At 48.0% G+C, this 25436-nt stretch overlaps 2 protein-coding genes across 3 annotated transcripts in view; both read right to left on the reverse strand.

Annotated features, from left to right (window-relative positions):
- Positions 1–5503, reverse strand: part of AMOT (angiomotin) — a 62768-nt gene extending 57265 nt beyond the window's left edge. For both annotated transcript variants that reach the window (XM_017818573.1, XM_017818583.1), the window contains exon 1: positions 5334–5503. The gene's annotated coding sequence lies outside the window, so the exon portion shown is untranslated. The remainder of the gene's footprint in view (positions 1–5333) is intronic.
- A 2830-nt stretch (positions 5504–8333) lies between these two features.
- On the reverse strand, positions 8334–19953 carry PGK1 (phosphoglycerate kinase 1). Its single transcript, XM_017817589.1, has 11 exons — positions 19773–19953; positions 17230–17280; positions 16387–16542; positions 16134–16278; positions 13884–13987; positions 13027–13146; positions 11965–12079; positions 11511–11690; positions 10788–10965; positions 10423–10521; positions 8334–8788 (listed from the first exon to the last, which is right to left on the reverse strand). Exons 1-11 carry the CDS (start codon positions 19835–19837, stop codon positions 8748–8750), a joined length of 1254 nt encoding a protein of 417 aa, XP_017673078.1. The 5' UTR covers positions 19838–19953; the 3' UTR covers positions 8334–8747.
- Positions 19954–25436: the final 5483 nt, after the last annotated feature.

Consider the following 25436-nt stretch of genomic DNA (forward strand, 5'->3'; position numbering starts at 1 on the left):
GATGTAGATGCTTCTCTCAGCAGAAAGCATTTCTGTTGTGCTGTAGCACAAAGACAAGCTGGTGTGAGAAATTCTCATGATGCCAAATCCTTTGGCTCCACCCTGACTTTCCATCAGTTTTAGAGTCATGCCAAGAAAAACAGCTCTCCTTAAAATTAAGTCCTAGTACAGCTCCAACCTCTTCCCCGACAGGAGTCACAGTGGAAATGCTGCTGCTTTAATCAAAGCAAACCTGCTCCCAAACCTGTCTCTGTTCCACCCTTTGCCAGGAAGCTGGAAAGGCTTTGATTTCCTCTCCCCAGGATGCACCCAAGCCTTGTCCACACCTCTCCTGGATTACCTTACCACACCTGAGCCTGCACAGGGACAAACAGACCAGCAGCAACATAATAAACCCGAGGCCAAGTACCCAGCTGACAGCTGTCCCAGTTCCCAAACTGCTCAGATCAGGCATCAGTAAGAAGGGTAAAAACTGGCAAATTGAATCCGTGTGCAGCTCATGGAAGTGTGGGAAACAAAAGAGACAATGTTAAGGACAGAGTATTCATTAGCAAAGGGCTTGAGTTTCTTGGCTTTTGCCATCTGCTTCCCAAAGGCCATTTTTCAAGGTAGCTTTTTGTTCTTTAGTTTCAAATGCAGTCATGGAAAGACATCATACTCCTTCTTAGCTGATGAACTAAAGCTCAGTACACACTGAACAGCTTAAAATAATTGTCTTTTAAAATCCCCGGGGGCAGGAGGGGAAAGCAATGTCAAAGCTGGGGTTTTTCTGCTGGACTACAGCGGGATTTGCATCAGAGCTTTACCTGACAAAACTGATCTAAAGACCTCAGCCAGCTCCCCAAATATTCATGGTATTAAAGACATATTCATGGTATTAAAGACATAAAGAAATCCAATGTTTACCAAAACCCAATACACGAGAGTTCAGAACGCAGTCCTATCAACCTGAGTCACAGCAAAGCCAGGGCTCAGCTCTGCAGGGCCAGGCTGGACCTGCCATCACAAGGACCTTTCAATACCTGCAAGGCACTCAGGAGCTTGTTAATGAGGATGGCTTCAAGTACTCGGGATGCTGAAGAGATGCATTGGGAAAAGGGGTCCCAGTCATTCCCAGGGAGGGGCCTGAGGTCTCTGGTTTTTCCACCTAAAGGGACAGAGTTGGCCCTCTGAGCAGGCAGAGGGTGCAGCCACAGCTGCATTAAATGGTGTGGGAGTAAGAGCTCCCAAAGCCCCGTGGTGGGTCTGTACCCCTCCATCACATGGGAGACATCTGGAGCAAGACTGTGAATCCCCTGGTGCCCAGGCCAGGATTCTGAAAGCAGCTTCATGTCCGGTAGGACATAAATATCACCTTAGGATCTCCTTCATTATGTCCCCACATATAAGCCAAATTTTGAAAATCTGACCTTTGCATCTTCAGAAAAATCTGAATTTTGCTAATCCTGAGGCTTAGAGGGGAACTGGTGTAGTGCTCAATCCAGAAACTGCAGCGATTAAGGTGAAGTTCTGGAAGTTCAAATAGGGGGTCAGAATTGAAACCCAGGGCCTATTTCACTGTTTCAGTCAGAAGATATTTGTATATTCAGTGCAGCAAGATACACAGCACTTTCAACCATTTTTCTTTATGAAGTAAAAAGTGGGAAGAACAGAGAGAGAAACTGCAGAAACAGCTTAGAGCCTTAAAAGGAATACACACAGTGGTAAAAAAAGTGAGTTTTAACACAGTCGTAAGTCAAAGTCAGGAATAATTGTTGTAACGCATTCTGCTCCTGACAAATCTCAAATTTAGAAGAGCTTCACATCTGCTGAGAGTCCCAAGAAACTTTTTAAGCATTCAGGGCTCACCGACACTTGGCAGAGCAGGACAGAGTGACAGCCAAATGCCAAACACAGCTCCGAAACACTGCAGGAGGAACAGACATTCCTGCCTAAGGGATCGCAGCAAGTTTCCCGTCACAGAAAAGGACAAAAGGTTTAAAACCTGCAGTTTTCTACTTTTCAAGGAAGTTAATATTGTGGACAATACAGCACCCAGCAAGAGATCAGTGATCTACAAGGATGAGAAGATGCTCCAAAGCCTTGAGAACCTGAGTAACTACAGGAAATTAACATGATTACTTTTTTAATGTTATTAACTATACATGCCAGACTGCTCCTAAATATTCTCTTCCCACATTTCTACCCACATCTTTACCTTAGTACCATAGGAATTCTGTATTCAGCTCTGTCCCTTGATCATTAATGCACAGACTTCAAAGCAATGCATGGCTAAGAGTCACAGGCACAGGATTGGGACAGTGTCAAACTCTCCCTCCACCTTCTGTTTGACTTCACCGTAGGAACACCTCCTTCTACAGGAAAGCCACTGATTTATGTGGGGCTTTCCACAGATTAAGTTAATAAGGGAACCCAACAGTGCTTCATCTCCTTCTACCTTCCAAACACTGGAAAATCAAAGGAAATGGGAATGTCTCCTGGGGTAAGAGAAAAACATGAGCACTCCACAAATATGCAAGGGAAGAAACCAAAGGCTTCATTGTGTGGATATGCACTTCCCCAGGAGCCCTCTACCCTTCTCCTCCCTCCCATAAGTCGCATATAATGTTCTCAGGGAAACTTGGTTGAACTGCAAGGCCTCACCCACACTGATTGTCACCTACAACGGTGGTGGTTTAGTTTTATTCCTGATTTTTCTTTTAGATTTTTCTTTCCTTTGTCCCTCACTACTTTCTTCTGCTCCAACCCTCCCTCTTTCTGCTTCTCAAAATGTCTGCATTCCCTGCTTATTTCTGCAGATTCTCTCCTCTCATCTGTAGCACATTTCCAGTACCACCATCGTTACTCAAAGCTCCAGTCATGGCCCACTGCTCAAAGCTTCCAGCATATGAGAAGGAATTACACTTAACACAATACAAATGAAGAAATTACAGCACAGATATATCAAGATGTAGGTCTCTACAAGACCTAGGGGACTTAGGGACTCATTTTAAAGTAACTTGCAATCAGCATTCCTTTGTGCTACATTTGAAAATTACACCAGCATTCCCTGGCAAAGATTAAGCCCCATCAGGGTCAGGCAGAATGGCAGTCTGGGCTTTTCCAGCTTGGTTTGTAGCTGTTCTTATATCACCAACTTTCAAGGAAATTACACACCACCAGACTAACACAGGTGCAGTTTCTTTAGTGGTAAGAAAGCTGCTACAGGTCATCAGATGCAGGAATTTTCATCAACAAGATGTGCCTGCTCTGAGCTGTTAGACATTGCAATGGCACAGTGGGAGAAGTGTTGTAGATACACACACTTCAAAGTGCCTTCACCAGTCTCACTGTCCCTCATAAAACACCGGGCTAAAGCAAAGTACTGATGCAGATGGTGTAACAGAGGAATGATTTACTTTCTGAGAAGGTGAAATGTAAAGCCCAACTCAGAAATTTCTCTGCCTAATGAGAGCATTGCAATTAGGTCATCACTGAACACTGTGTAACCACAAATCGGAGCAAAAACATTCCCACAGAATAACTAATATGTGACAGGAGGCATTTGGAATGAGAACAAGATTTCATCCACGTAGCCCTGCTGCTGAATTATACAGATAAAGAGCAGCCCTGAGATAGCCAGCTCCCCACACACAGGTGTCGGGATACACAGACCCAGTTTAGCAATCTAGAGCCTAAATTCCCAAACAGGAAAGTTCATGTCCAACTTTGATGAAATCTGACAAGGCATTCAGAGCAAGTTTCAGGGTCAGAATTCTATTTAGGTCATGGATGAACTGGATCCAGGCTACAATCTTCTTTATATCTCCTGGACTCTGGTATGAACAATGCTCCTAATTTCCAAACCCTATTTCTGCTAAAAAATTCAATCAGTTCTATGCCCAACCCTGCTCAGCTCAGGCTGGACGTTCTGGTAAACAGGAGACCTGTATTCAAATGACAAGATAAGGGAACAACAGAACAGTCTCCAGGCTGCTTTGGTCACTGAAACACCCTGCACTTGGTCCTGCACTTGGAAGTACCTGTTGCTGGGGCAGACAAGTCAGGAGAGGGAAGATTTGTGGGATAATGGGCTACTCTTCTGATCAGGGAGATTAGGTTACAAGGCCATGCCTTGTAACCTAATTTTTCATGTTTAATGAAAAATTATCATTAAAGAGTGGAGTAAAGATGAACTAAAGCGGAATTTGCTATTTTATACTGCATTAGAGCTGAATTGAGGATCATTTATCAGAGGCAACACTGAAAATTTTAACCTGAAAATTGAGTGGGGATCTTCTTGATGCATCTCATGATGGGAGAGCGCAGGTGGGAATGCCAAGGACCAGAGCCTGGGCCTGGATGTTGTGAGAAGTCCAAACAGCCCGCCAGGAGCCTAAAATACGAAAGTGTTGGGCTGTCCCACCATGTGCTGGACATTGGTGGGACTCTGGCTGGTTACAGCACCAAGAAAAGCAATGAGTGTCTGGGATCACACAAGTCCCTGTGTCCACCTCAGCTCCTCCACATCAAAGATTTGGCCTTCCAAGCACTCACCTTCCTCAAAAAGTACCCTGGAATTGAGGCAGAGGGGATTTCAGCTGCTTAGACCATGAGGCAAATACCACGGTGAATATTCATGGCCCTACCCGACTCAGTCTAAGGAAAGGCCTGAGGGCAGAGGGAGCAGCAGGGATGGCCAGAGCCAGAGCCTCGAGGGGGCTGGAGTAGGATCCCACTCTCCGACAAGGCAAAGCCTTTAACTCTTTGGGGATTATCACCCTCGGACTGGCATTCTGTTCTCTCAGAGATCAAAGCAGGAGGATTTGGAGACGTTCCTGTTAATTCGGAGTTGGGTCAGGTGCGGATGAGCTCCTGTGGGACCGGGACGAGCGCGGGAAGAGGAGGGCAGAGCAGGGGCCATCTCCCGCAGCTGGGGCAGGGGCCCCGGGCTGTGGGTAACGAAACAGCGCCTGCACTGTCCGGACTTGAAATGGACCTGGGAAGGGGCAGGATGGCTCTGCGTCCCCTTCGCACCGACCCCGCCGTCCCCACTGCCACACACGCCCAAGAGCCGCCACAGCCCCTCAGCGCCCCGTCCCCACGACCAGACTCTCCCCAGACCACCGGGGGTGCCCGCGGCGACCCCCGAGCAGTGTCCGTGGTCCCGGAGGCTGCGGGATGACCCACAGAACCGCCCCACAGCCGCCCTGGGAGGAGGACATCTCCGCCAGGGCAGCTCCCCTCCCCGCCTCGGGGGGACCGTCCGGGCGGTGCGAGGAGGGGACGGCGCCGGCCTTCAGCCCCCTCGGAGCGGCCTCGCCCGGCGGCCGCAGCCTCCGCTCCGCTCTTACCCCGCGGGCGCCTGCCCCGGCGGCCGCCCGCTCATCCATCCTGCGCCGCTCCCGTCCGGGCTGACAAAGCCGGCATGGCAACAAGGGACACCGGGGAGCTCTGGGAAGTGCCCACCCCAGATCCAGGGATTAACTTTCACCAGGCGGCTGCAACTACGGCACCCGGCATCCCCCGCCGGCCGCGCTGCGGTGGCGGCCGGGAGCTGTAGTTCTGCCCGCCCGGGCCAGAGCGGCCTTGGCTCGGGGGAGCCGCCGCCTCGGGCAACCACGGCTTGAGCGAGGGGGAATCCCAGAATCGATTAGGGTGGAAAAGACCTCTGAGATCATCGAGTCCAACCCATGCCCCATCCCCACCTTCTCACCCAGCCCAGAGTACTGAGTGCCACAGCCAGTCCTTCCTTGGACACCTCCAGGGATGGGGACTCCACCACCTCCCTGGGCAGCCCCTACCAATGTTTAATCACTCTTTACATGAAGAAATTCCTCCTGATGTCCAGCCTGGCCCTCCCCTGGCACAGCTGGAGGCCGTTCCCTCTCCTCCTGTCCCTTGTTCCCTGGGAGCAGAGCCCGACCCCCCCCGGCTCCCCCCTCCTGTCAGGGAGTTGCAGAGCCAGAAGGTCCCCCCTGAGCCTCCTTTGCTCCAGGCTGAGCCCCCCCAGCTCCCTCAGCCCCTCCTGCTGCTCCAGCCCCTTCCCTTCCCTGCACACGCTCCAGCCCCTCAATGTCATTCCTGAACTGAGGGGCCCAGAACTGTCCCCAGGATTCAAGGTGCAGCCTCACCATTGCCAAGTACAGAGGGACAAGCACTTCTCTGGTCCTGCTGACCACACTATTCCTGAGAGGCCAGGATGCCATTGGCCTTCTTGGCCACCTGCTTTTAATGTTTCTTCTACAATATTTCTAACTAACACCATTCCTTGCCCCAGAAAGATTCTCAACAAAAGCTATAAAAATGTAAAAGCCAGACTGTCAAAGATTCATGTCTAGAAAGGTTGCCATGTCAAAATAATTTAGGAAGACCAGTATGACTCCAGAGGATATAAAATTTAATAAGAAATTTCTAGATGCCTTAAGAACATTTTAGCACTTGGCAATAGTCAGGTGCTAAAAAGTATTAATAGGTAAAGCTTAAAAAAATCTGGAAACCCTGTCACTCAAGTAATCAGCAGCTGGTCATCAAGTGTACAGCTCTTGCGATCTCATGTTGAAGTGTTTCATCCATTTTTATTTACAACCCATAAAGTATCTTTCTGGCCATGCAAGGTTTGCTGTGTTAAGCACACAGAACAATGCATAAAACAAGCCATGTGGAAATAAAAGGACATTTTAGAGATGCGAGTACGAAGCATCCAAAGTCAGGTGGAAAAATGCTTTTAAGCACAGACATCTGCACTCACAGAACATTATTACTCCTCGCTGTTTTTGATTAAAGACAGTTTTGTTTTGTTACTTTGGATGAAGAGAGGAAAAACCCAGCAGAGTTAGTGGCCACACACCAGCTTCCACCGTAAACATCCAGAAGGGAGGGATGGAGGGAAAGGCTGTTACTGCTCCATGGGAATCCAGCAGCATGGGGGCATAAGAGTGACACAAAAATGGGCTGTGCAAGGCCTTGTTTGCAAAAGCAAGACAAGGAGAATGTATTAAAAAACATGGTGGAATGTTTGGTTTTGTAGTACTTGATTTCTGAAATCCAGTCTTTTTGTGGCTGACAAGCTCCCTCCTTTCTTTGCAGTTCCTGCAGCTGTCGGGGGTCTGCACTCCCGCCTGGGGAACACGAGTACAGCAAGCAAGCCCTCCCAGAAAAAACCTGAATCATTCATGCACAACCAGACAATGCTTGGAAGAGTCACAAAGGATGGGAGGAGGAGGAAACCACTGCGCTGTAGTCATTTGCATTATTTCTAGTTTCTTTGCAACAGTCACTTTAAGCTGTAAAATGTAACAATTATGTATTTCATACTTGTTTCACCACTACTGGGCTTTAATTTGCATCCCACCATGATCAAGCAAAATCTGGCCAAGAGGTTGTGTCTGTTGAAACGTGCACTTTCATTTTGTTTTGGTAGAATCAGGTACATTCATAGAAATTAACGTAAAAGCGTACTCTGTGTTGTGGCCTCACATTCCCTCCATGGTTCATCCTGGCTGCTTTATATTGTGCAAAATCTCATGGGAAGAAACACCACCACTGCAGGGGATTCACTAGGAATCAAAACAGGCTATCTATCACTGCTTCCACACCACTTTTCTTGGATCCAGCAGGAAGACACACCAGTTCAGCTGGAGCACTGCATCTCCTCACAGCTCTTGGGTTGTCCAAACTCAAGGCCAGGCTGAGGCTGGAGAAGTCTCAAGTTTGGTTTAGAGCCACCCTGTGCTCACATTTGGGTCCTGCAGCAAGCACAGGAGCCAACACATGACAGCCAATATGGGAATCCAGCACAGGACCCATGTTGGTGGGCTCCACTGACAGTCCCTGTGGCTCTGCATGTGCTTTAAGCCACACTCAAACCTCACTGTCCAACTGTGCAGTTTAACTATGCTACTTTTACTGCTTTTAGGACCACAAACTTGAGCAAAGGCTCATTGCATTTGTTTGCCTGTAACTTCATTTTTACCTGCCTGTTTTCAAAATTTCCCCTATATTGACATGAAATACATTAGTTGCCTACTATTAGGCAAGTTCTCTAAGTGAGAAACACTTAAACTTGTTTGTTGTTTGTTTTTTTTACTTGACTTACACTTCAAATTGTCATCTTACTTTATTACTGGATGGTATGGAAGTTTTAACATAACAGCACATCTGTAACAATTTACTTCCCTACCAACCAAGTCCCCTTTGTTGATGACTGGGTGCTTATAGATCCACTGGACAAACATAAAAAGGAGATTTAGAAATAGAAGTAGTTAAAGTAGGAAAATTAGCTCTGATTCCCAATGCTAGGAAGGAGAAATTTTAATTGTAAAATCTGAAATAAGGACAACATACAAACTGGGAGCACTTTAAATATGTTTATTCAGCAGCTATTACAACCAGCCTCCAAAAAATTGGAGTCCCCTCTTGTTTCTGAACCGTGTCAAGTGATGAAAATGCCTCTAAGATGGAAGCTGAACAGTGCACTCCTTTCTGAGATATATGTCTAACAGGGATTAATCTCTTTGAAAAGGCAAAATATAAATATATACACTCTAAATTCACAACAACAGTTTCAACTCACTACATTAATTTAAGTGGGATAACAGTGGACAAACCCACATCATGTAAACTGCAGTTGGAAAATCTCTGATCTCTCCTCCTCCAAGCCTGTCCCGTTTACATTCTGGGATGTGCCTCTGGCAGAGCTGGAATACAGAAGCTGAAGTGTTGGATCTCAGGGGCTGTGCACAGGACGGGACGTGGGGCTCTGCTCTCTACACGTTGCTCAAGGCATCCACACCAGGAAGAACCTTCCCTGTGAGCAGTTAAAACACACCAACAAAGTTAAGAACCCCTCTGTGCTCAAACAATTAAGCTTTCCTTTGCAGCTTGCAACTGCAACAGTTATACATATTAAAACAGAAGTAAATCAGAATTGCCAGGCTGACAGTGGAGGAGCTTGGCTGCACACATGCTCCTGAGGACCACTGTGGTTACATGGACACTGCTGCACACAGCAAGTCCTCCTGCAGCCCCCCCAGTCCCAGAGCACAGCTGCCCCTGGATGTCAGCAGAGAGATTCCCAACACACCCAGCCATCAGTTCTCAGCTAACAGTAAGGGTACATTTCTATCCAAGTCTATGCTAAAGTCACATCCAAACACTCAGCATCTTTTTCCACTACATTTGATGGCAAACGGATTTTTTATTGGATTTAAGGAGTTGCTGCATGTTTTCTTCCATCCCTAGTGGCATGTAAATTAGAATTTTGGAGTGTGTAGTGGAAATGTTAAGAATTAAGGAAAAAAAGCCCCCTACAAGTCTAAAGTCTTTTACTGAGACTAAAACACCCAGATCAAGATATTTACACGTCTCAATCCAAGTGATGGAAGCAAGGAATATGCTCATCTTTGAGTATGAGGGCCCAGATTATTCAAGTGCAATGTTTTCTAAAGCATTTTTAGCTTTTTGTCCTACTTTAACAATGAAGAGACACCACTCTGGTTTTGCCTTTTTTCAGAAAACTGACCTTCTAATGCTCAAGCTGTGCAACAGGACTGAATTTTAACATTGTTAACAACTCATGGTTTGCTGGGGTTTCAGGGATTTTTTTTTTCCCTTTTTAATCTTCAGAAGCTTTTCTAATTAACCAGACTTCCGTTACATTTAAAAGATCACACACACAAACCCACATTTTGGGCCAAAACCTAGCCAAGTTTGTCCTTTTGAATACACAGTGTTTCCTTCGAGCCATCCGCATTCCTTCCCTTTCCCATCACTCCCTAGGCAACAGAAACAAAAGCTCTGTCTCCCATCTAACTGCTGGAAATAGCAGCTGCAAGGCAGTTTATTGCAGTTTCTCCTCTCCAGAGAAGCTGACAGCATTAGGTGATTTACACACACTGGGAAACAGCTAATTAGCAGAGGAAAGGAAAACTCGTTTAGAGTACACTGTAACTCGTTAGAAGAATGCTGCCAACCCTCACCATTTTGAATTCCAAGTACCCTCGTGCAGGGTTGTCCCTGAGCACTAGAGGGCTCCCCAAAACCAGGGAATTCCACACGAAGGGCTGAAAAGACCAGCTCTGAAGAATTCCAGACTACTCTGATGAGATTTCCTTAACAGAAACCAGGCATTTTAATGGGCTGGTTAGCATGTCCTGGGGAATCACCTACAAAAGCCCACTCTCAGTTTGGTTTTCTATTCCAGCATTTTTGTTTTCTGGGAGAGGCAGACTCGGCTGTTTGCAGGAATACTCCATTTTCCTTCCTCTATGAGGACTACAAAAGAGCAGCAGGAGGAGCTCATTGCTCCAAAGCTATGTCCAAACTCCACATGGTTGGACAGAGAAGACATTCACTCTGTTGTTGTGCTTTCTTGACTACCAACACATAATAGAGCACCCAAAACTTTGGATTTACTCGTAGTGAAGATAAAAGAGCAGTTACCCTCTAGCAGCTCCAGGCTGGCACCACCTCCCGTGCTGACATGGCTGACTTTATCCTCAGTGTTCCACTTAGCACAGCAAGTAGCTGTATCTCCACCACCTGTAGCACAAACAGAATCAATGAGACACACAAGAAATTCAGATTTGATTCACCTGAAGGCCCACAGCCTTGCTACAAGCTGGTGTTGCTCCCAAACACTCAGCATTAGGACATGCAGCAGTTTTTAAAGTCCCATCTCCAAGCTGAAGAACAGATGAAAACATGAGGAAGGGAAAAAAAAATTGACAAATATTTTTAACATGATGCTGGCAAGCAGAAGCTTCCTTGGGGCATTTAGAAAAACAAGAACAAACACAACTACTAACCAATAATGGTGATGCAGCCTTTTCCAGTGACTTCTACAACTTTGTCCATCAGGGCTTTGGTTCCTTTGGAAAACTTGTCCCACTCAAAGACCCCGACTGGACCATTCCACACGATTTGCTTGGCCCTTCCCACAACTTCAACAAACTTCTTCACACTTTCAGGGCCGCAGTCCAGGCCCTAAGGAAGGGAGAGAAGCCACAGATACGGTCACTGCCAACCCTCACCTCACATGACCCATGTCCAGCTGGGATCCCCTCATCCTGGATCTGAAGCAAGAGTTTCTCTGTATGCACTGACAGATTTGCCAGCAGTTGCTGCAGGAGAGTAGAGTCTGATGTGGTATTTATCTTCCGAATACCAGTAAGTGAATTTTAAACCAATGTCAGATGCTTGAAGCCTTAGAAACCTTTGCCAACTCTACTTAAATTCCAAATAAAAGGGATTCCAAATAAAAGGATTTCTACTTCAATCAGATCTGAAAGTTGTAGAGGAATTTTGCTGTTTTAATCCAAATCTCACAAAAGCTACTTTAGACTTAGAAATTCAGGACAAACAAGGCGGCTTCAATTTCACTAAACCAACCAACTCTACACAGCTTGAGCGCCCTCAGAAACATTTGCCACAGATCACAATCACTCCTCCTGCTGCTTTAGGAAGTGTCCTACCCACCCCATTGCTGCCTTTCAGTGCCTCCTTTTGGTCTCTTGCCTATTCAAACCTACCATCCAGCCAGCAGGGATGCCTGAAGCCACTGTGGCTTCCCCAGTCTTTGCATTCTCATCAAATTTGTCAGCAGTGATGAAGTCAACAGGCAGATTAATCTTCACACCGTTCTTCTCTGCCTTGGCCATCAGGTCCTTGACAATTTTTGACCCCTCTTCATCAAACAGAGAGTTGCCAATCTAGAGAAATTATTTGGAGAAAGAGAAAAACGTTTGTTTAGTTCCTGGTCGTTACAGAAGAGAACAGCAGCAGCCAAGCCCAACTGCTCAGCAACTCTGGAAAGCCTATTTTCTTAAAGGATCTAGTGAGACATGGGCAGTAATCTGAGTTTTGCAAAGGGATTTTCAATCTCTTCCACAGAGCCGAGATAGCCAGTGCCCCACATCAGGACATACAGGGGCACTCAGATCATGTTCTTTACTAGAAGCAACCACAGAATTGCTCTCTTCTTACCTCCATGTTGTTGAGCACTTTGAGGAAGGTGAATGCCATTCCACCACCTATGATCATCTCATTGACCTTATCCAGCATGTTATTGATCAGCTGGATCTTATCCTGAACTTTGGCTCTGGCAAGAGAGAAAAAGAAAAGAATAATGTAGCCACAGCCCAAAACTCCTCAGATAAAACTTACTATCTAGTAATCTTTAGCTAAGACAGAATGAAGCCTTGTAAGGACTTTTTGGATCAAAGCTGAATTAATCAACTTGCTCTTTGGTAATGCCAATGTCGTGATTGTGGCATGTCATGGCTGTTTTGAGAGAATGAACCAACAAAGGAGTTGTTGGGAATGGGCAGAAAGGGAATTTGGCGAGTTAGCAGGCCAGCATTACACATCAACTTCTCAGAGCATTATTCGATTCTCCTTTTTTTTTTCTATTTAAATACAAACCTCATTTGGCACGTTAGAGCCTGACTTCCCCTGACTGTCCAGCAAAGTTAATTCACCTGATGACATACACCCCACAGAGCTGCCCCCTAGACTGGGCACAGACGTGACAAAAACGGCCTCAACCGGAAAATATTTCTGCCCAAAAGCAGTTACTTGGTTTGCACCTTCAAGTCCCTTTGCAAAGCAGCTGCCAGGGCAGAGCGGGGCCTGCCCAGCTGCAGTAGGGCACTGTTGCATAATGCCAGGTCGGGTCAGTTTACAGAGTGCTGAGCCTGCAGCCTGTACCCTGCCCTGGGGAGGGAAGGTCACTGCCCATGTCCCAGGGCCGTTCTGTGGCTGTAACTGCTCTCCCAGTGCAGCTGGACAAGCTGCTGGGCACTGTCTCTGCCTGGGGAATGCCAGAGGTCAGGAGATGATGACCAGCCCCTGATCATGTCCACAGGAACAGACACGGTCAGGTAGCTCCTCTCTAATGCACATCCTACAGAGATCTCAGGACTCAGCTACAAATCTGAACTGTAGGTACACTTGAAAGGAAAGCACTTGTTTGAAGTAAGACAAAACAACTTTTAATTTCTTACAGAGGAGTTAGACAAATACAGTCACTATGTTGTTGAGTCTTACCCTCCAAGGATTGCCAAGAAGGGTCTCTCTGGACTCTCTAGAGCCTTGGCAAAATAATCCAGTTCTTTCTTCATCAGGAAGCCAGCAGCCTTCTGAGGCAGATTGACACCTACCATGGAGCTGCAGAATAAAAGTAAAAAGTGAGAAAAGGGAAAATTTCCTATCAGTACAGGTGCAAACATCCTGGTGTCTCACAGCATTACAAAGCCAATCCTTCAGTCAGCTGCAGCAATAAGAACAGCTGCATGAAAACACACACATGCATGAAAACACACACATGCATGAAAACACACACATGCATGAAAACACACACAGGGGCTTTGTTTTCCTAGTTTGATAAGATGGCTGTACGTGCTTATGTTCTGAGATTGGTTTTGCCCACAAATATTGATATGCAAGACATTCATAGTATTAACTAGTGATCCGAAACCCTGAGGGACAAATAAGCAGAGCTAGAGCAGAGATTTCATCTTCCAAGACAACCACTACAGTTTGCAAGTACATGTATCTAAACACATTTCATGAGAATAATCACCAAGGAGAAATCAATCTTTTGGAGAAGATGTTTGTTGCAACTGCAGGACTATTTACACAAGCCCTAAGCAAGTAATTTTTATATCTTCAACATCTAAAAAGTCACTGCAAGTCTTAGGCTCTTGTTTCAGCTGTCTCCTGTTCCCAGAGGCAAACTCGAAAGAGCATACCTCCAGTAAATCTATTACTCAAGAACAAACACAGCACAACAGTACTGGGGTAAGCCCAGAAGGAAGTTAAAACTCCTTGTAGGCAAAGCTGTCTGTGTTTCCATGGCAGCCATGGTTCTGCAGTTGTGCTGTGGAAGGGAAATGGGTACACACCTGTGAGCTCGGTGGGCAGTTCCAAAAGCATCGTTGACATAGATATCTCCCAGTTTGGAAAGAGAGGCTCTGAAAGCCTCCACTTTCGGGGCATCGGCCTTGATCTAAAAAGAGAAATAAGGACAAGTTTGTAGACTTAAGAGTTGATTCTGAATCTAATGTCAAAGTCAGCAACTTGACTCATAAGCCCAAAGCAAAGAAGGGTCAACAGGAGGAACTCATCAGTTCATCCGGTGGGTCACTGTATTTCAGACCCTCTTTCCCAGTCCAGCAGGAGTAACAAAAAGGTTTAAGTGGTTTAAATTCCAGATTAAACTCCCTGAGATTGCTCCACTTCAAGTTTCCATTCCATAAACAGAGCAGGAATGAATTGCAGCACTACCAACCTTTCAGTGTCTCTCTCCAACAGATTCCCAGCTTTGTGTGGTACACACAGGTAACACGGGAAGGGGCAATGCTGAGATCAGACTAAACAAAGTCATGCTCCATTACTGAAGAAAGCAAGCATAGTCTCCAAGTGCCACAAGTAAAAGGATGAGCTCCTGGAGGACTGATTTAGCAACTGCACTGAGGATTAACTGATAAACAGTCTGATAAATAGCCTGCACACTACAACATGCCACAGTGAAAGCAGCCAGCTCTGGAAAGCTAGAGACAGGCACAGTGTGTAGTGGGCAACAACAGATATATTTCTGTTAAAAGACTTTTTCTCCATCTCTCAAGCATCCTACCAAATCCTTCTGGAATGGCTTATGCAGTAAAGTTTTCCTTCCCATCCCAAAGAGACAGCAGAGTTCACTGGGACAGCAAGTGACTGCTCAGACCTAGTTTCAGCCTCTTGCTCTTGGGGAACAGCCCATTCTGGCAGTGAAGCCATCACCCCTCCGAGTGCTTTCTGCTCTAATCAGCTCTCCATCTCATGTCAGGCCCTGCCAGCACCCAGATATGACACCACAGGAACAATGGCAGGAAGGCACTGCAATATATGGCAGGTGGGTTCAGCCCAGCTTTGGGTGCCCTTTGTAGCCCAGCCTGAGCAGGAGACAAGCCAAAGGGACTACACAGATTCTACATCAATGCTAACAACTGCTCCTTCACTCAGTAAACTGCCTGGCTTTCTGCAGAGACTAAGTGCTCCCATTATAACCAGTGCCATCTGCGAGCAGAACACAAGAGGTTCCAGTGAAGGAACCACTACCACTCCATTTGCTTTGGAAAGCCACAGCTTAAGCACCAGTTAGTAACATGCAGTCTTGTGCTGCATCACTGTTTCCACAGCACTGCCTCTGAGCTCCGGCAGGATGAGCAGCAGGTCTGACAATGGCACGTCTCTTGTGCTCAGTGCAGTGTGTGTCTGTATGCAAACACCCAGTAAATCATCCGGGAATTAGAGGAATGCACAAAACCAAAGGACTGCTTCCCAAAGAAAATCAAATCCTGACCCCGCTCTTCTCCCTGCCACATACTGGCTTGCAGCAGTTCTACCAGTGAATAATTCCTGACTTCCTCATTTCTCCTTGCCATCTGCACAGGCCCACTAACTCTCTGAGCTGCTTTCCTGAGGTACAGGAGTCCTGTGTCAGCCCATAAAGGGCACCACTCCGTGTCACATTCCGCTCCACACACTGGATCTGAACGGAGCCCAGGCCTGTGTAAAGCCAACGGGGACAGCATTGCTAAGAAAAGCAGCTGTCTGGAGCAAGCACCCTTCCTGACCTTCAACAAAAGGTCAGAGGTACAAGGCAGCCTGCTTCTAGATGACTGCTCCTAAGAGTAGACAGGCTTAAAGAAGGGTTTGATAATGCCTGTGCTGCAGAATGTTTAAATATTACATTAAAATATTAGCCACGTAACCAAGGAAGAAGCATCATTCTTATAGGCCTAGTGATAATAAACTATCTCCAACAGACCTTGGTTTTCATTCTAGACATCCAAAAATAAAGTCTAACAAGCAGCAACCAGTATCCTGCACAGTCCTATTTTGTTAGTTTTTCCTTCTTTTACAGACTACACCACCTTCCACAGTCATCTATAGCCTTTCACTTGAAGTGTTTCATCTTGGAAACTCAATGCATTCCACTTAACTTTTGCATAGCAGTGGGACACACTGAACTAAATATCTGTGACATCCTTCTGAGAGGAAAATCATAATCAGTGTTTTAGACAGGCTGCTGGTTCCTTGTCAATCTGCAGCAAAGGAGGTCGTAAGACCAGAGCAGGCATACAGGAAAGCCAGATTTGAAGTTTCACCTTGTTCCCTGAAGCATCCTTCCCTTTCCCTTCTTCTTCTACATGGAATCGCAGGTTCTCTAGCAGGATGACAGAGCCAGCAGCAGGATTAGCACAGGCTTTCTCCACCTCAGGGCCAACACAGTCCTTCAGGAATAAGACCTCCCTGCAAACACAAGACAGACACTGTGTGACTCTTCCTGTTGGAAAGGAAACCATCCAGGTCCACTGCCAGGGAGGGCCTGATGCCCACCAGACTGCTCCTCCACCTTACCTGCCCAGGAGTGCCTTCAGCTCCACAGCTACTGGGGCCAAGGAGAACTTGTCAGGCATGGGAACACCATCCGGGCGACCCAGGTGACTCATCAGAACCACTGATTTGGCTCCATGGTCCAAGCAGTGCTTGATGGTAGGAACAGCTGCCTTGATTCTGTAATGGCATAGAAGAACAAATTAAAAAGGATTCAATCAGTTTACCAGGCAAACAGACTAGAATCACTTACACAAGAGCCCTGGGAGTTGTCCCTCAAAAATGATAAAAAAAACGGAGCAAAAGAGCTGGACAGAACAATTCCTTAAAAAAGCATCAACAAAATTCCCCATCCTAGCCTGTTTCATGTTTCACTGTTATATTTCAAGTGACGTAGGACACAGAAGTAAAATGTGTTTTGTCATCTAAAGTCTGCTGATTGCTCAGCTATCATAAGAAATGCCAGGACAGACTTGAACATTACCAGGCTTCCTGGGTTAGTCTGTGATCCTGCACCAACAGAGAAATTATGGGAATACTGGGCAGTGAGCACACAGTGGTGAACAAAACTGGCACCTGCCTGCAAGTGGGAGACCAGCAGGACAACATCTGGTATCACTGTTTCTAACCTCCAAGTCTTTGTGTCCTGCACTGCAACAATTACTCTAACATAAGCCAACAACTTAGTGTAGTTTGCTAATAGTTGCAAGAGGGTTAATTAACAATTGTTGGACTTGCTCTGAGACATCTTTAATATTCTGGGATGGGCAATGGCAGCTTAATCACTGTAATGTTCTAGGTACTGGGCTGAAGTAAGAGAGGAAGCAGACTCTGGGGCCTCCATCTGGGATGGAAATTATGGCTCACCTCTGATTGTTGGTTATTTTGTGATCCTTCATTGGAACATTGAAGTCAACCCTAGAAAAAAAAGCAACCAGAAATAAAATTACATATTCAACAAATTTATTTAATAATGAGTGAGGGAACCTGTCAGTAAAGGTGCTGGGTAGATCAAATTAGAGTAAGATGTTCAGCTCTGCCTTGTACTCAAGTTCCCTTTTGAAATCAGTGTGTTATCAACCATTTCTGCTTGTGATAACAAAACACAGACAACAAACACTGCTGGAATGACTCAGTAAAGCTGGGCCACCAATACCTCCTAACGCACCTCAGTAGCAGTGATGCTGAACAGGAAATAAAACTGAGATCGAACCTTTTATTTTTAAACAGCATCATCTCAGATCCCACACGAGAAGCTTCCATGGGAAAGGAAGCAAATAATGACAAGTGACCTTGTGTTCTCTAAGGAGGTCTCTGAAATGCTTGGCTGGACTACTGTGGCGAGCAGGCAGTTCAAGGAAGCTTTAATTTCTGTTCTCTACAGCTCTAATCTCTCTGCAGCTGAGTGCTGTGGCTTAGCACATTCTCCCTGGAAGACCTGACTTCGATCTAGAGGTAACTTCCTTAGTCGTGCCAGCTGAAGGGATGGAAGGGAGGAGTCTCACTGGCATCCCTTGTGCCCATGTGCAGGAAGCCTCGTTGCGTAAGCAGAGAGGCAGAAATCGCTGGGAGCTCTGGAAGGAACCCCCAGGACTGTAACAGTGCACCCGAGCGAGGAGAGCCAGTGTGCTGCTACAGTCCATCTTTAGTCCTGTACACTGAACAACAACCCAACTCAGCAACTTGCACGAAAGAATCCTCTGACAGCCTACTCAGCACGTGAAACAAACGGGAAGATGGACGAAAGCTGCCAGCAAAACAGGACTAGCTGAGCAGAAAGAGATTGAACTGGCAGCCCCAGAGCACAGTGAGCTGATTCTAGAAAGGGGAAGAAAGGCACCATTATCGTGCCATTATCCTAAAAGGAGAGAATAAAAGCACAGTTTGCTTTACAGAGCCATCAGAACTACAAAAGAAAGACCCAGCTCAGCCTTCTTCCCCACTGCAGACAATTGAAATCTGAGCTCCCCTGAACCCTTTCTCCTCCCCATTCCCAACTAACTTCTCCTAATGGGCCGGAAGCTAAGCAGGGTGTGAGTGTACCTAAATTATGATGGACATGAACAGAAAAAGAAGAGGTATCGATTTTAGTACTACTGAGAGCACATGGAGACTCGTTTCAGGGAGATGAAACACAGGCAGGAAACACAAAGCTTGGCAGGTCACCTGCAGTGTTTGAATAGCCCCTCACAGAATTGTAAAGGTAGATTTGTGCATTAATTATTGGAGATTTCAAGGGGGCAAACCCAACCCATCCTCTGTCAAGGCACGGCTGCTCTGTAAAACGGCTCAGAAAAGGGGAAAAACAGAGAGAAAATAAAAATCGGGTGCTACAGAGATAGAAAGATCTTTAGTTGTACCAGCTTTAGGAAGCACATAGAAATCCTGAGCAAGCTTCTTCAGTACTCGCTACAGGAGTTGGCTTCTGGTAATCAAATTTCTGGGGAACTACTTCAAAATAAGGTTACAGAGACAAGAAAAAAAGAGCAAGTTGTCTGACAAACTACAGGTAAAAGAAATTATACTTTTGCTATCCCTGCCTACTCACAAAATATTTAACGAACATGTAGCAGCCACATCATAGTGACCTTGAACAAACTATCCCCTAATAAGAGTATTTCGAGCAACATGTATCACGATGCACCTTGCTGCCCTTATCTCCCAGGATTTGGCAGCAATTCCAACATTAGGCTTTCAGGCCTTGATACTTTGTAAATAAACTATAAACTTCGATTTTATGGTTTTAGAGCAGGATGTGCTGAATACCTGCGATGATGCCCCATCCCTGAAGTGTCCAAGGTCAGCTTGGACGGGGCTTGGAGCAATCTGGTCTACTAAAAGGTGTCCCTGCCCACGGCAAGGGGTGAGTTTTAAGGTCCCTTCCAACCCAAAGAGGATGGAAAGAGAAGAACTTTAAGGTTCCTTCCAACCATTCCAAGAATCTGTGATTCGACTCCTGCTGCAAAAAGCTGAATTATTAGCGGTATTTGGGTAGTTGGACAGAGCCACAGCTTCACTTTTTTTATTACAACGCTTACTGAGTTTGCAGTAAGGAAAAAAAACCTCTGAAATAAGTCCTTTTGGGGCAGCTCTCCCGCCCAAAAGCACGGCAGTCTGGCTGGATTTCCCCTCAGGCCGCCTGTGGCCGACACACGTGCGAGCGGAGCGATCCAGGGCGGCAGAGCCGGGCCGGGATTTACACCCTGCCCGGCCGGCACGGCCCATCGCTGAGCGACGGGGGAGCCTCTACAGCAGGCGACTAGGGAAAAAAACGAAACCAAAACCCCACAGATTGCGACGTCCTGGGCCTGGGCACAGCGCTGCTGACTGGGGACACCCGCCCGGCCCCAGCGTGGAGGATGGGGCAGGGCGGCCCTCGGGAGACGCACATTCCCCCCACAACGCCTCACCTCATGACGACCCGCTTGCCCTTCACATCCACCTTGTCCAGGGTGAGCTTGTTGGAGAGAGACATGTTTGCTACCGGCCCGAGTCGCTCCGCTACCGCTCAACTCCCGCTCTGCCCACTCGGCTCCGCCGCCGCCGCGTTCTGCCGCAGCGCCGCCCGCGCCGCCACCACCCCGCCCGCCTAGCCCCGCCCCGCCCGTCACCGATTGGCCCGCGCCACCCACCGCGCGTCGCTATTGGTAGAGCCGCCTGCTCGTCAGCGGATGCCTCGCGCCGCGGGGCGGGGCTGCGGCGCCGGCCCCGGTCACGTCCCGCACGCAGCCGCTACTCCCTGAGGGGCGTCCGGGGCGCGCGGGGTGCGGGCGGAGAGCGCCGGAATTAACAGTTCTGCGTCTTATCTGAGCGTAAATTACCCATAACTGTGGTAAAGAAGTGTGTCGGTTGGTGGGAATCCTTCAGATGAAGGGCAGGCACCTCCGCAGCTGAGCCATAGGCCTGGGGCAGGCCAAGCGTCGCCACTAAAGGATGAACAAAACCCGGGATATTTTTAAGTGACTTACATAAATACTTTCCAAGTCAACTGGGGAAAAACCAACTGTTTGAAGGGATACACTTTCCGGCAGCACGGTTTCACAGAATCACACAACAGTTTGGGTTGGAAGGGACCTTTAACCTCATCCAGTCCCACACCTTCGTGGGCGAGGACACCTTTCACTAGCCCGGGACACCTTCCACTAGCCCAGGACACCTTCCACTAGCCCGGGACACCTTCCACTAGCCCGGGACACCTTCCACTAGTCTGAGACACCTTCCACCAGCCCAGGACACCTTCCACTAGTCCGAGACACCTTCCACTAGTCTGGGACACCTTCCACTAGCCCAGGACACCTTCCACTAGTCCGAGACACCTTCCACTAGTCTGGGACACCTTCCACTAGCCCAGGACACCTTCCACTAGCCCCACTAACCTTCCACTAGCCCGGGACACCTTCCACTAGCCCAGGACACCTTCCACTAGCCCGAGACACCTTCCACTAGTCTGGGACACCTTCCACTAGCCCAGGACACCTTCCACTAGCCCCACTAACCTTCCACACTTCCAGGGATGGGGCAGATACAGATGCTCTGGGCAACCTGTGCCGGGGCCTCCCCACCCTCACAGGGAAGAGTTTCTTCCTAATACCCCATCTAACCCTGCTGTCTGTCAGTTTGAAGCCATTGCCCCTTGTCCTGTCACTCCAGACCCTCAAAAGTAGTCTCTCTCCATGTTTCCTGTAGCCTCCCTTCAGGTATTGGAAGAGCACAATTAGGTCACCCCAAAGCCTTCTCTTTTCCATCCCAAACAATCCCAACTCTCTCAGCCTTTCCTCAGAGCAGAGCTGCTCCCTCCCTCTGATCAACTTGGTGGCCTCCTCTGGACTTGCTCCAACAGGTCCTTCCTGAGCTGGGGATCCCAGAGCGGAATGCAGCGCTAACTCTGCCCTCTGCCTGTTCAAAGCTGTTCCCTGTTGTCCTGTCACTCCATACCCTCACAGTAGGTTTGTGTCAAAAAATCACCTGCCCCAACTTAAGTGCAGCCCCTAGCGCAGTGCAGAGGGCTGTGCACTGGGTGACAATAGCACAGTGCAATGGACTCTACTAGTTGAAAAAGGAGCTCATGGTCTTTTGTCTTTTCCCCATAGGATAGGCCTTTCTGTTTGCTGATGGGGTTATTTTTCTGCCACGCTCACAAAATGTACAGACACTGCTGAGAAAATGGTGATGGTGAGCTGAGTGCCTGAAAAAAAATCGGTTCTCTGCTGACAGTGAGGGCAAATGCAAAGGGAGAGTCCCCAAAAGGTAAGTGAAGTGCAGGCAGGATGAGTGCTGTGTCCAGTTCTGGACCCCTCAATTCAGGAACGACATTGAGGGGCTGGAGGGTGTCCAGAGAAGGGAACGGAGCTGGGGAAGGGGCTGGAGAACTCCTGAGGGAGCTGGAGGGGCTCAGCCTGGAGAAAAGGAGGCTCAGGGGGGACCTTCTCACTCTCTGCAACTCCCTGACAGGAGGGGGGAGCTGGGAGGGGGAGTCGGGCTCTGCTCCCAGGGAACAAGGGACAGGACAAGAGGAAACGGCATCAAGCTGTGTCAGGGAGGGCCAGGCTGGACATCAGGAGGAATTTCTTCATGTAAAGAGTGATTAAACATTGGTAGGGGCTGCCCAGGGAGGTGGTGGAGTCCCCATCCCTGGAGGTGTCCAAGGAAGGACTGGCTGTGGCACTCAGTGCTCTGGGCTGGGGGACAAGGTGGGGATGGGGCATGGGTTAGACTCGCTGATCTCAGAGATCTTTTCCATCCTAAATGATTCTGTGATTCAAACAAGCATGCACTGACAAGAAATTAAATACGAAGATACATAGAAAGCCAGACAAATGCATTGCTCACGTGGGTGAAGACACTGCCTGCATGGCTCCAGGGCAGAAGGGTGGGAGTCTCCTGCTTCAAGACTTGTCAGAAGGCTTGGAACAGCCTGGCTGGGCTTCCAAGACACGATAGAGATGTCAGTTCACCCAGGTGATGTGCCAATCCCAACAGCACCAAACACTGAAATGCACAACTGGGAACAAACTGACAGGTGATGTGAAATCACCTCTCAGGTAGTGTACTGGGTTTCTGTGGCCAGGTCTGGGCAGCAGGGAGGGCTACAGGGGTGGCTTCTGTGAGGAGGTGCTGGAATCTTCCCCCCATGTCCCATAGAGCCAATGCCATCCCAACGGACCCACCACTGGCCAAGACCGAGCCCATCAGGAGTGACAGTAACACCTCTGTGAAAACATGTTTGAGAAGGGAAAGAAAAAAAGTTGTTGGGCAGATGTAAATTGCAGCCAGGGAAAAGCAGAGTGAGAACATGTGAACAACTGTTCAAACACCAAGGTCAGTGGAGAAGGAGGGGCAGGAGGTGCTACAGGTGCCAGAGCTGAGGTTCCCCTGCAGCCCGTGGTGCAGACCAGGGTGGGGCAGCTGTGCCCCTGCAGCCCCTGGGGGAGCATCGAGGTGCAGAGACCCCCCTTGCAGCCCATGGGGGAGCATCGGGGTGCAGAGACTCCCCTGCAGCCCGGGGAGGAACCCATGTCAGAGCAGGGGGATGCCTAAAGGAGGCTGTGACCCCATGGGAGGCCCAAGATGGAGCAGGGTCCTGGCAGGGACCTGCTGATCCACGGGGAGAGGAACTCTGCTGGAACAGGTTTCCCTGGTAGGACTTGTCGCCCTGGGGGGGACCCAGGCTGGAGCACCTTGTTCCTGAAGGGCTGCACTCCATGGAAAAGTGACCCATGTTGCAGCAGTTCATGAAGGACTGTTGCCTGTGGGATGGACTCACACTGGAGAGGTCCATCAAGGACTGTCTCCCATGGGAGGGACCCCACAGGAGCAGGGGAAGGACTCCAACTCCCCTCCCTGAGCCGCAGCAGAAACAACTGACAGTAACCCCCACTCCCTGTCCCCCTGCACAGCTGGGAGGGAGGAGGGAGAACTTGGAAGGAAGGAGTGGTGAGGGTAAGGTGTTTTTAAGATTATTTTATTTCTCTCTTTTGCTCTGATCCTATTAGTTATAAATTTAATTAATATCCCCACTTTGAGTCTGTGTTGCCTGTGATGGTGATCAATAAGTGACTTCTCCCAGCTCTTCTCTCAGCTCATGGATCTTTCATTGTATTTTCTCTCCTCTGTCAAGTTGCAGAGGGAAGGGAAAGAGTGGCTTTAGTGGGTACCTGGCATCTAGCCAGGGTCAACCCACTACAGGTGGTCACCTGTTCAGATGGATGAGATCAGGAAACTTCAACTTAGCTTGTCAGTGTGTGTCACCCTAGTTTATCATCTATTGGGGGTTTGATTGTATGATTGTTTATCATACAATCGGGGTTCAAATTAAATTAGGTCTGGTAGTGGCTTGACTGCAGAATAAATCTGGGGTGTGCCCAGTGGTCCCTCCTGCGATGCAGCAAAGCAGCCCAGACCTTGCAGTCGACCTCACAAGGCCCAAGTGGGTCCTTGTGACCCAGAGCACCTGGACGGTGCTTGCAGCCTCACCCACGGGCGGGACATCTGCAAGTGTGGATGCTATTACAGCCTTCACCAAGGCCCAAGAGTCAAAGCCTAAACTGGTCCTGGATGCAGCCTTCCCACAAGGCGAGAGCACTCCACCTTTGGATCCTCTGTCAGGGTTTATTGAGCAGAAGAGCTCAGGTGAGCAGGGCTGCCCAGAGCCCCTCCTGTCTGCTGAGCCAGAAGCTCAAGTGACAGCAGGTGAACAAACACTCACCCTAAGGGACTGCAGGTGAGGAGATAAGGAAGGGGTTCTGCAGATCCATGGGAGCTGTAACTATTTCACTGTTCTGAAATTAATCCATTTCCTTCTCCATGTTCTACTTTGTGCAGTGCTGTTTTCTCCAAAGGCAAAGGTTAAATTCCTTAATGCTGACTCAGAAAGGAAAGCTCTTCCCAGGTGTAGTCCCCAACCCAGTCCTTGTGGCACCTAGTGCTTTCCCTGGGAAATGGATTCATTCATTAGTACAAGCCTTTATTTTAAAAAGCTTGCACATCACCTCCTAGGGGTAAGAAAGCACGGACCATTAATGTCCCAGTGTGTGGCACAAAGTAACCTGAGCACCCACAGCAGTGCAGGACAGCTGACTGAGGAGAGGGGACAAAGGGACACTTGGGAATCCCCAGGTAGATGTGGGCATTCAGGAATAAAGGACTAAGCAAGCCATAAATAAAAGTCAATAAATAAAAATGACCAAGAGGACTCTCTACTCAAGAGGACTAACTCTACTACGACTATATCCACCCAACAGGTTAGGACAGTACTGGGTAAGAAGTCTGTAGTAATCTCAGTGCATTTCTAAGGATCATTGGTCTGGCAGAACTGCAGCCATCGTTCATGAGATGTACTGTGGTTTCATCCTTGCTTGCTTTTTCTCCAGCTTTGTTTTGTGAAGAACATGAGGTAGAGGAACAGGGAGGATGTCACGCGAGAACTTGCAGTGGCAGAATGTAATTCCAGATGGGATATGGCCAAGGCACCTGAATTTGTGTGTTATAAAGAAGTTACAAAGAAAGGGGGAAGTAATACAGACACACATTCGAGACACAAAGCTCATTTCCATGCTTGAGTCACCTCTCTGTCCTTCCCTCCTGTTGTGAAATATTTAGAATATACTGCAAATATTTAAAGAAAAAGGCCCATGCAAACAGTTCAAACCCTGTACTTTTAAATTAACCAGTGCAGCAAAACCAGGAGGGCAAAAGGCTGGTAATGAAAAACCCACAGCAATAACAAAGGTCTGGGGTTAGACCCGTGACCATCCTGGGAAGCCATTCCCAGGAATAGGAAGCAGCAGCTGTACTTTAGACTGGCATAGCCCTCACTTGCATGATGCTGCCAGCTCTGTTTAGCCAAGAGGAGTGGGACTGTGGCAAGTTTAGACAGACCAGGCTTTGGTGCCCTGGGGTGCATGTTTATGTGAGACAAACTGGAGGCTGTGGTTTGGAGACCAGTAATCTGCATCTGCATCTGTGTCTTGTGACCTGGGCTGCAGAAACGTCCTGCTTTTATAACCACCCACTGCAGTCGAAGCTTCCACTTAAAAACAGGCTGCAGCACAAGGTCTAAGCTGTCTTTTTTCATT

Source organism: Lepidothrix coronata, unplaced genomic scaffold, assembly GCF_001604755.1.
Source record: "Lepidothrix coronata isolate B3197 unplaced genomic scaffold, Lepidothrix_coronata-1.0 Scaffold2, whole genome shotgun sequence".
Lineage (NCBI taxonomy): Eukaryota > Metazoa > Chordata > Aves > Passeriformes > Pipridae > Lepidothrix > Lepidothrix coronata.

Excerpts from the sequence above, each read along its gene's own strand:
- PGK1 (XM_017817589.1), bottom strand. The coding sequence starts at position 19,837 with ATGTCTCTCTCCAACAAGCTCACCCTGGACAAGGTGGATGTGAAGGGC. Across the intron at positions 17,281-19,772 it reads GGCAAGCGGGTCGTCATGAG|GGTTGACTTCAATGTTCCAA; the intron begins GTGAGGCGTTGT and ends TTTTTTTTCTAG. Across the intron at positions 13,147-13,883 it reads ACTGCCCACCGAGCTCACAG|CTCCATGGTAGGTGTCAATC; the intron begins GTGTGTACCCAT and ends TTTATTCTGCAG.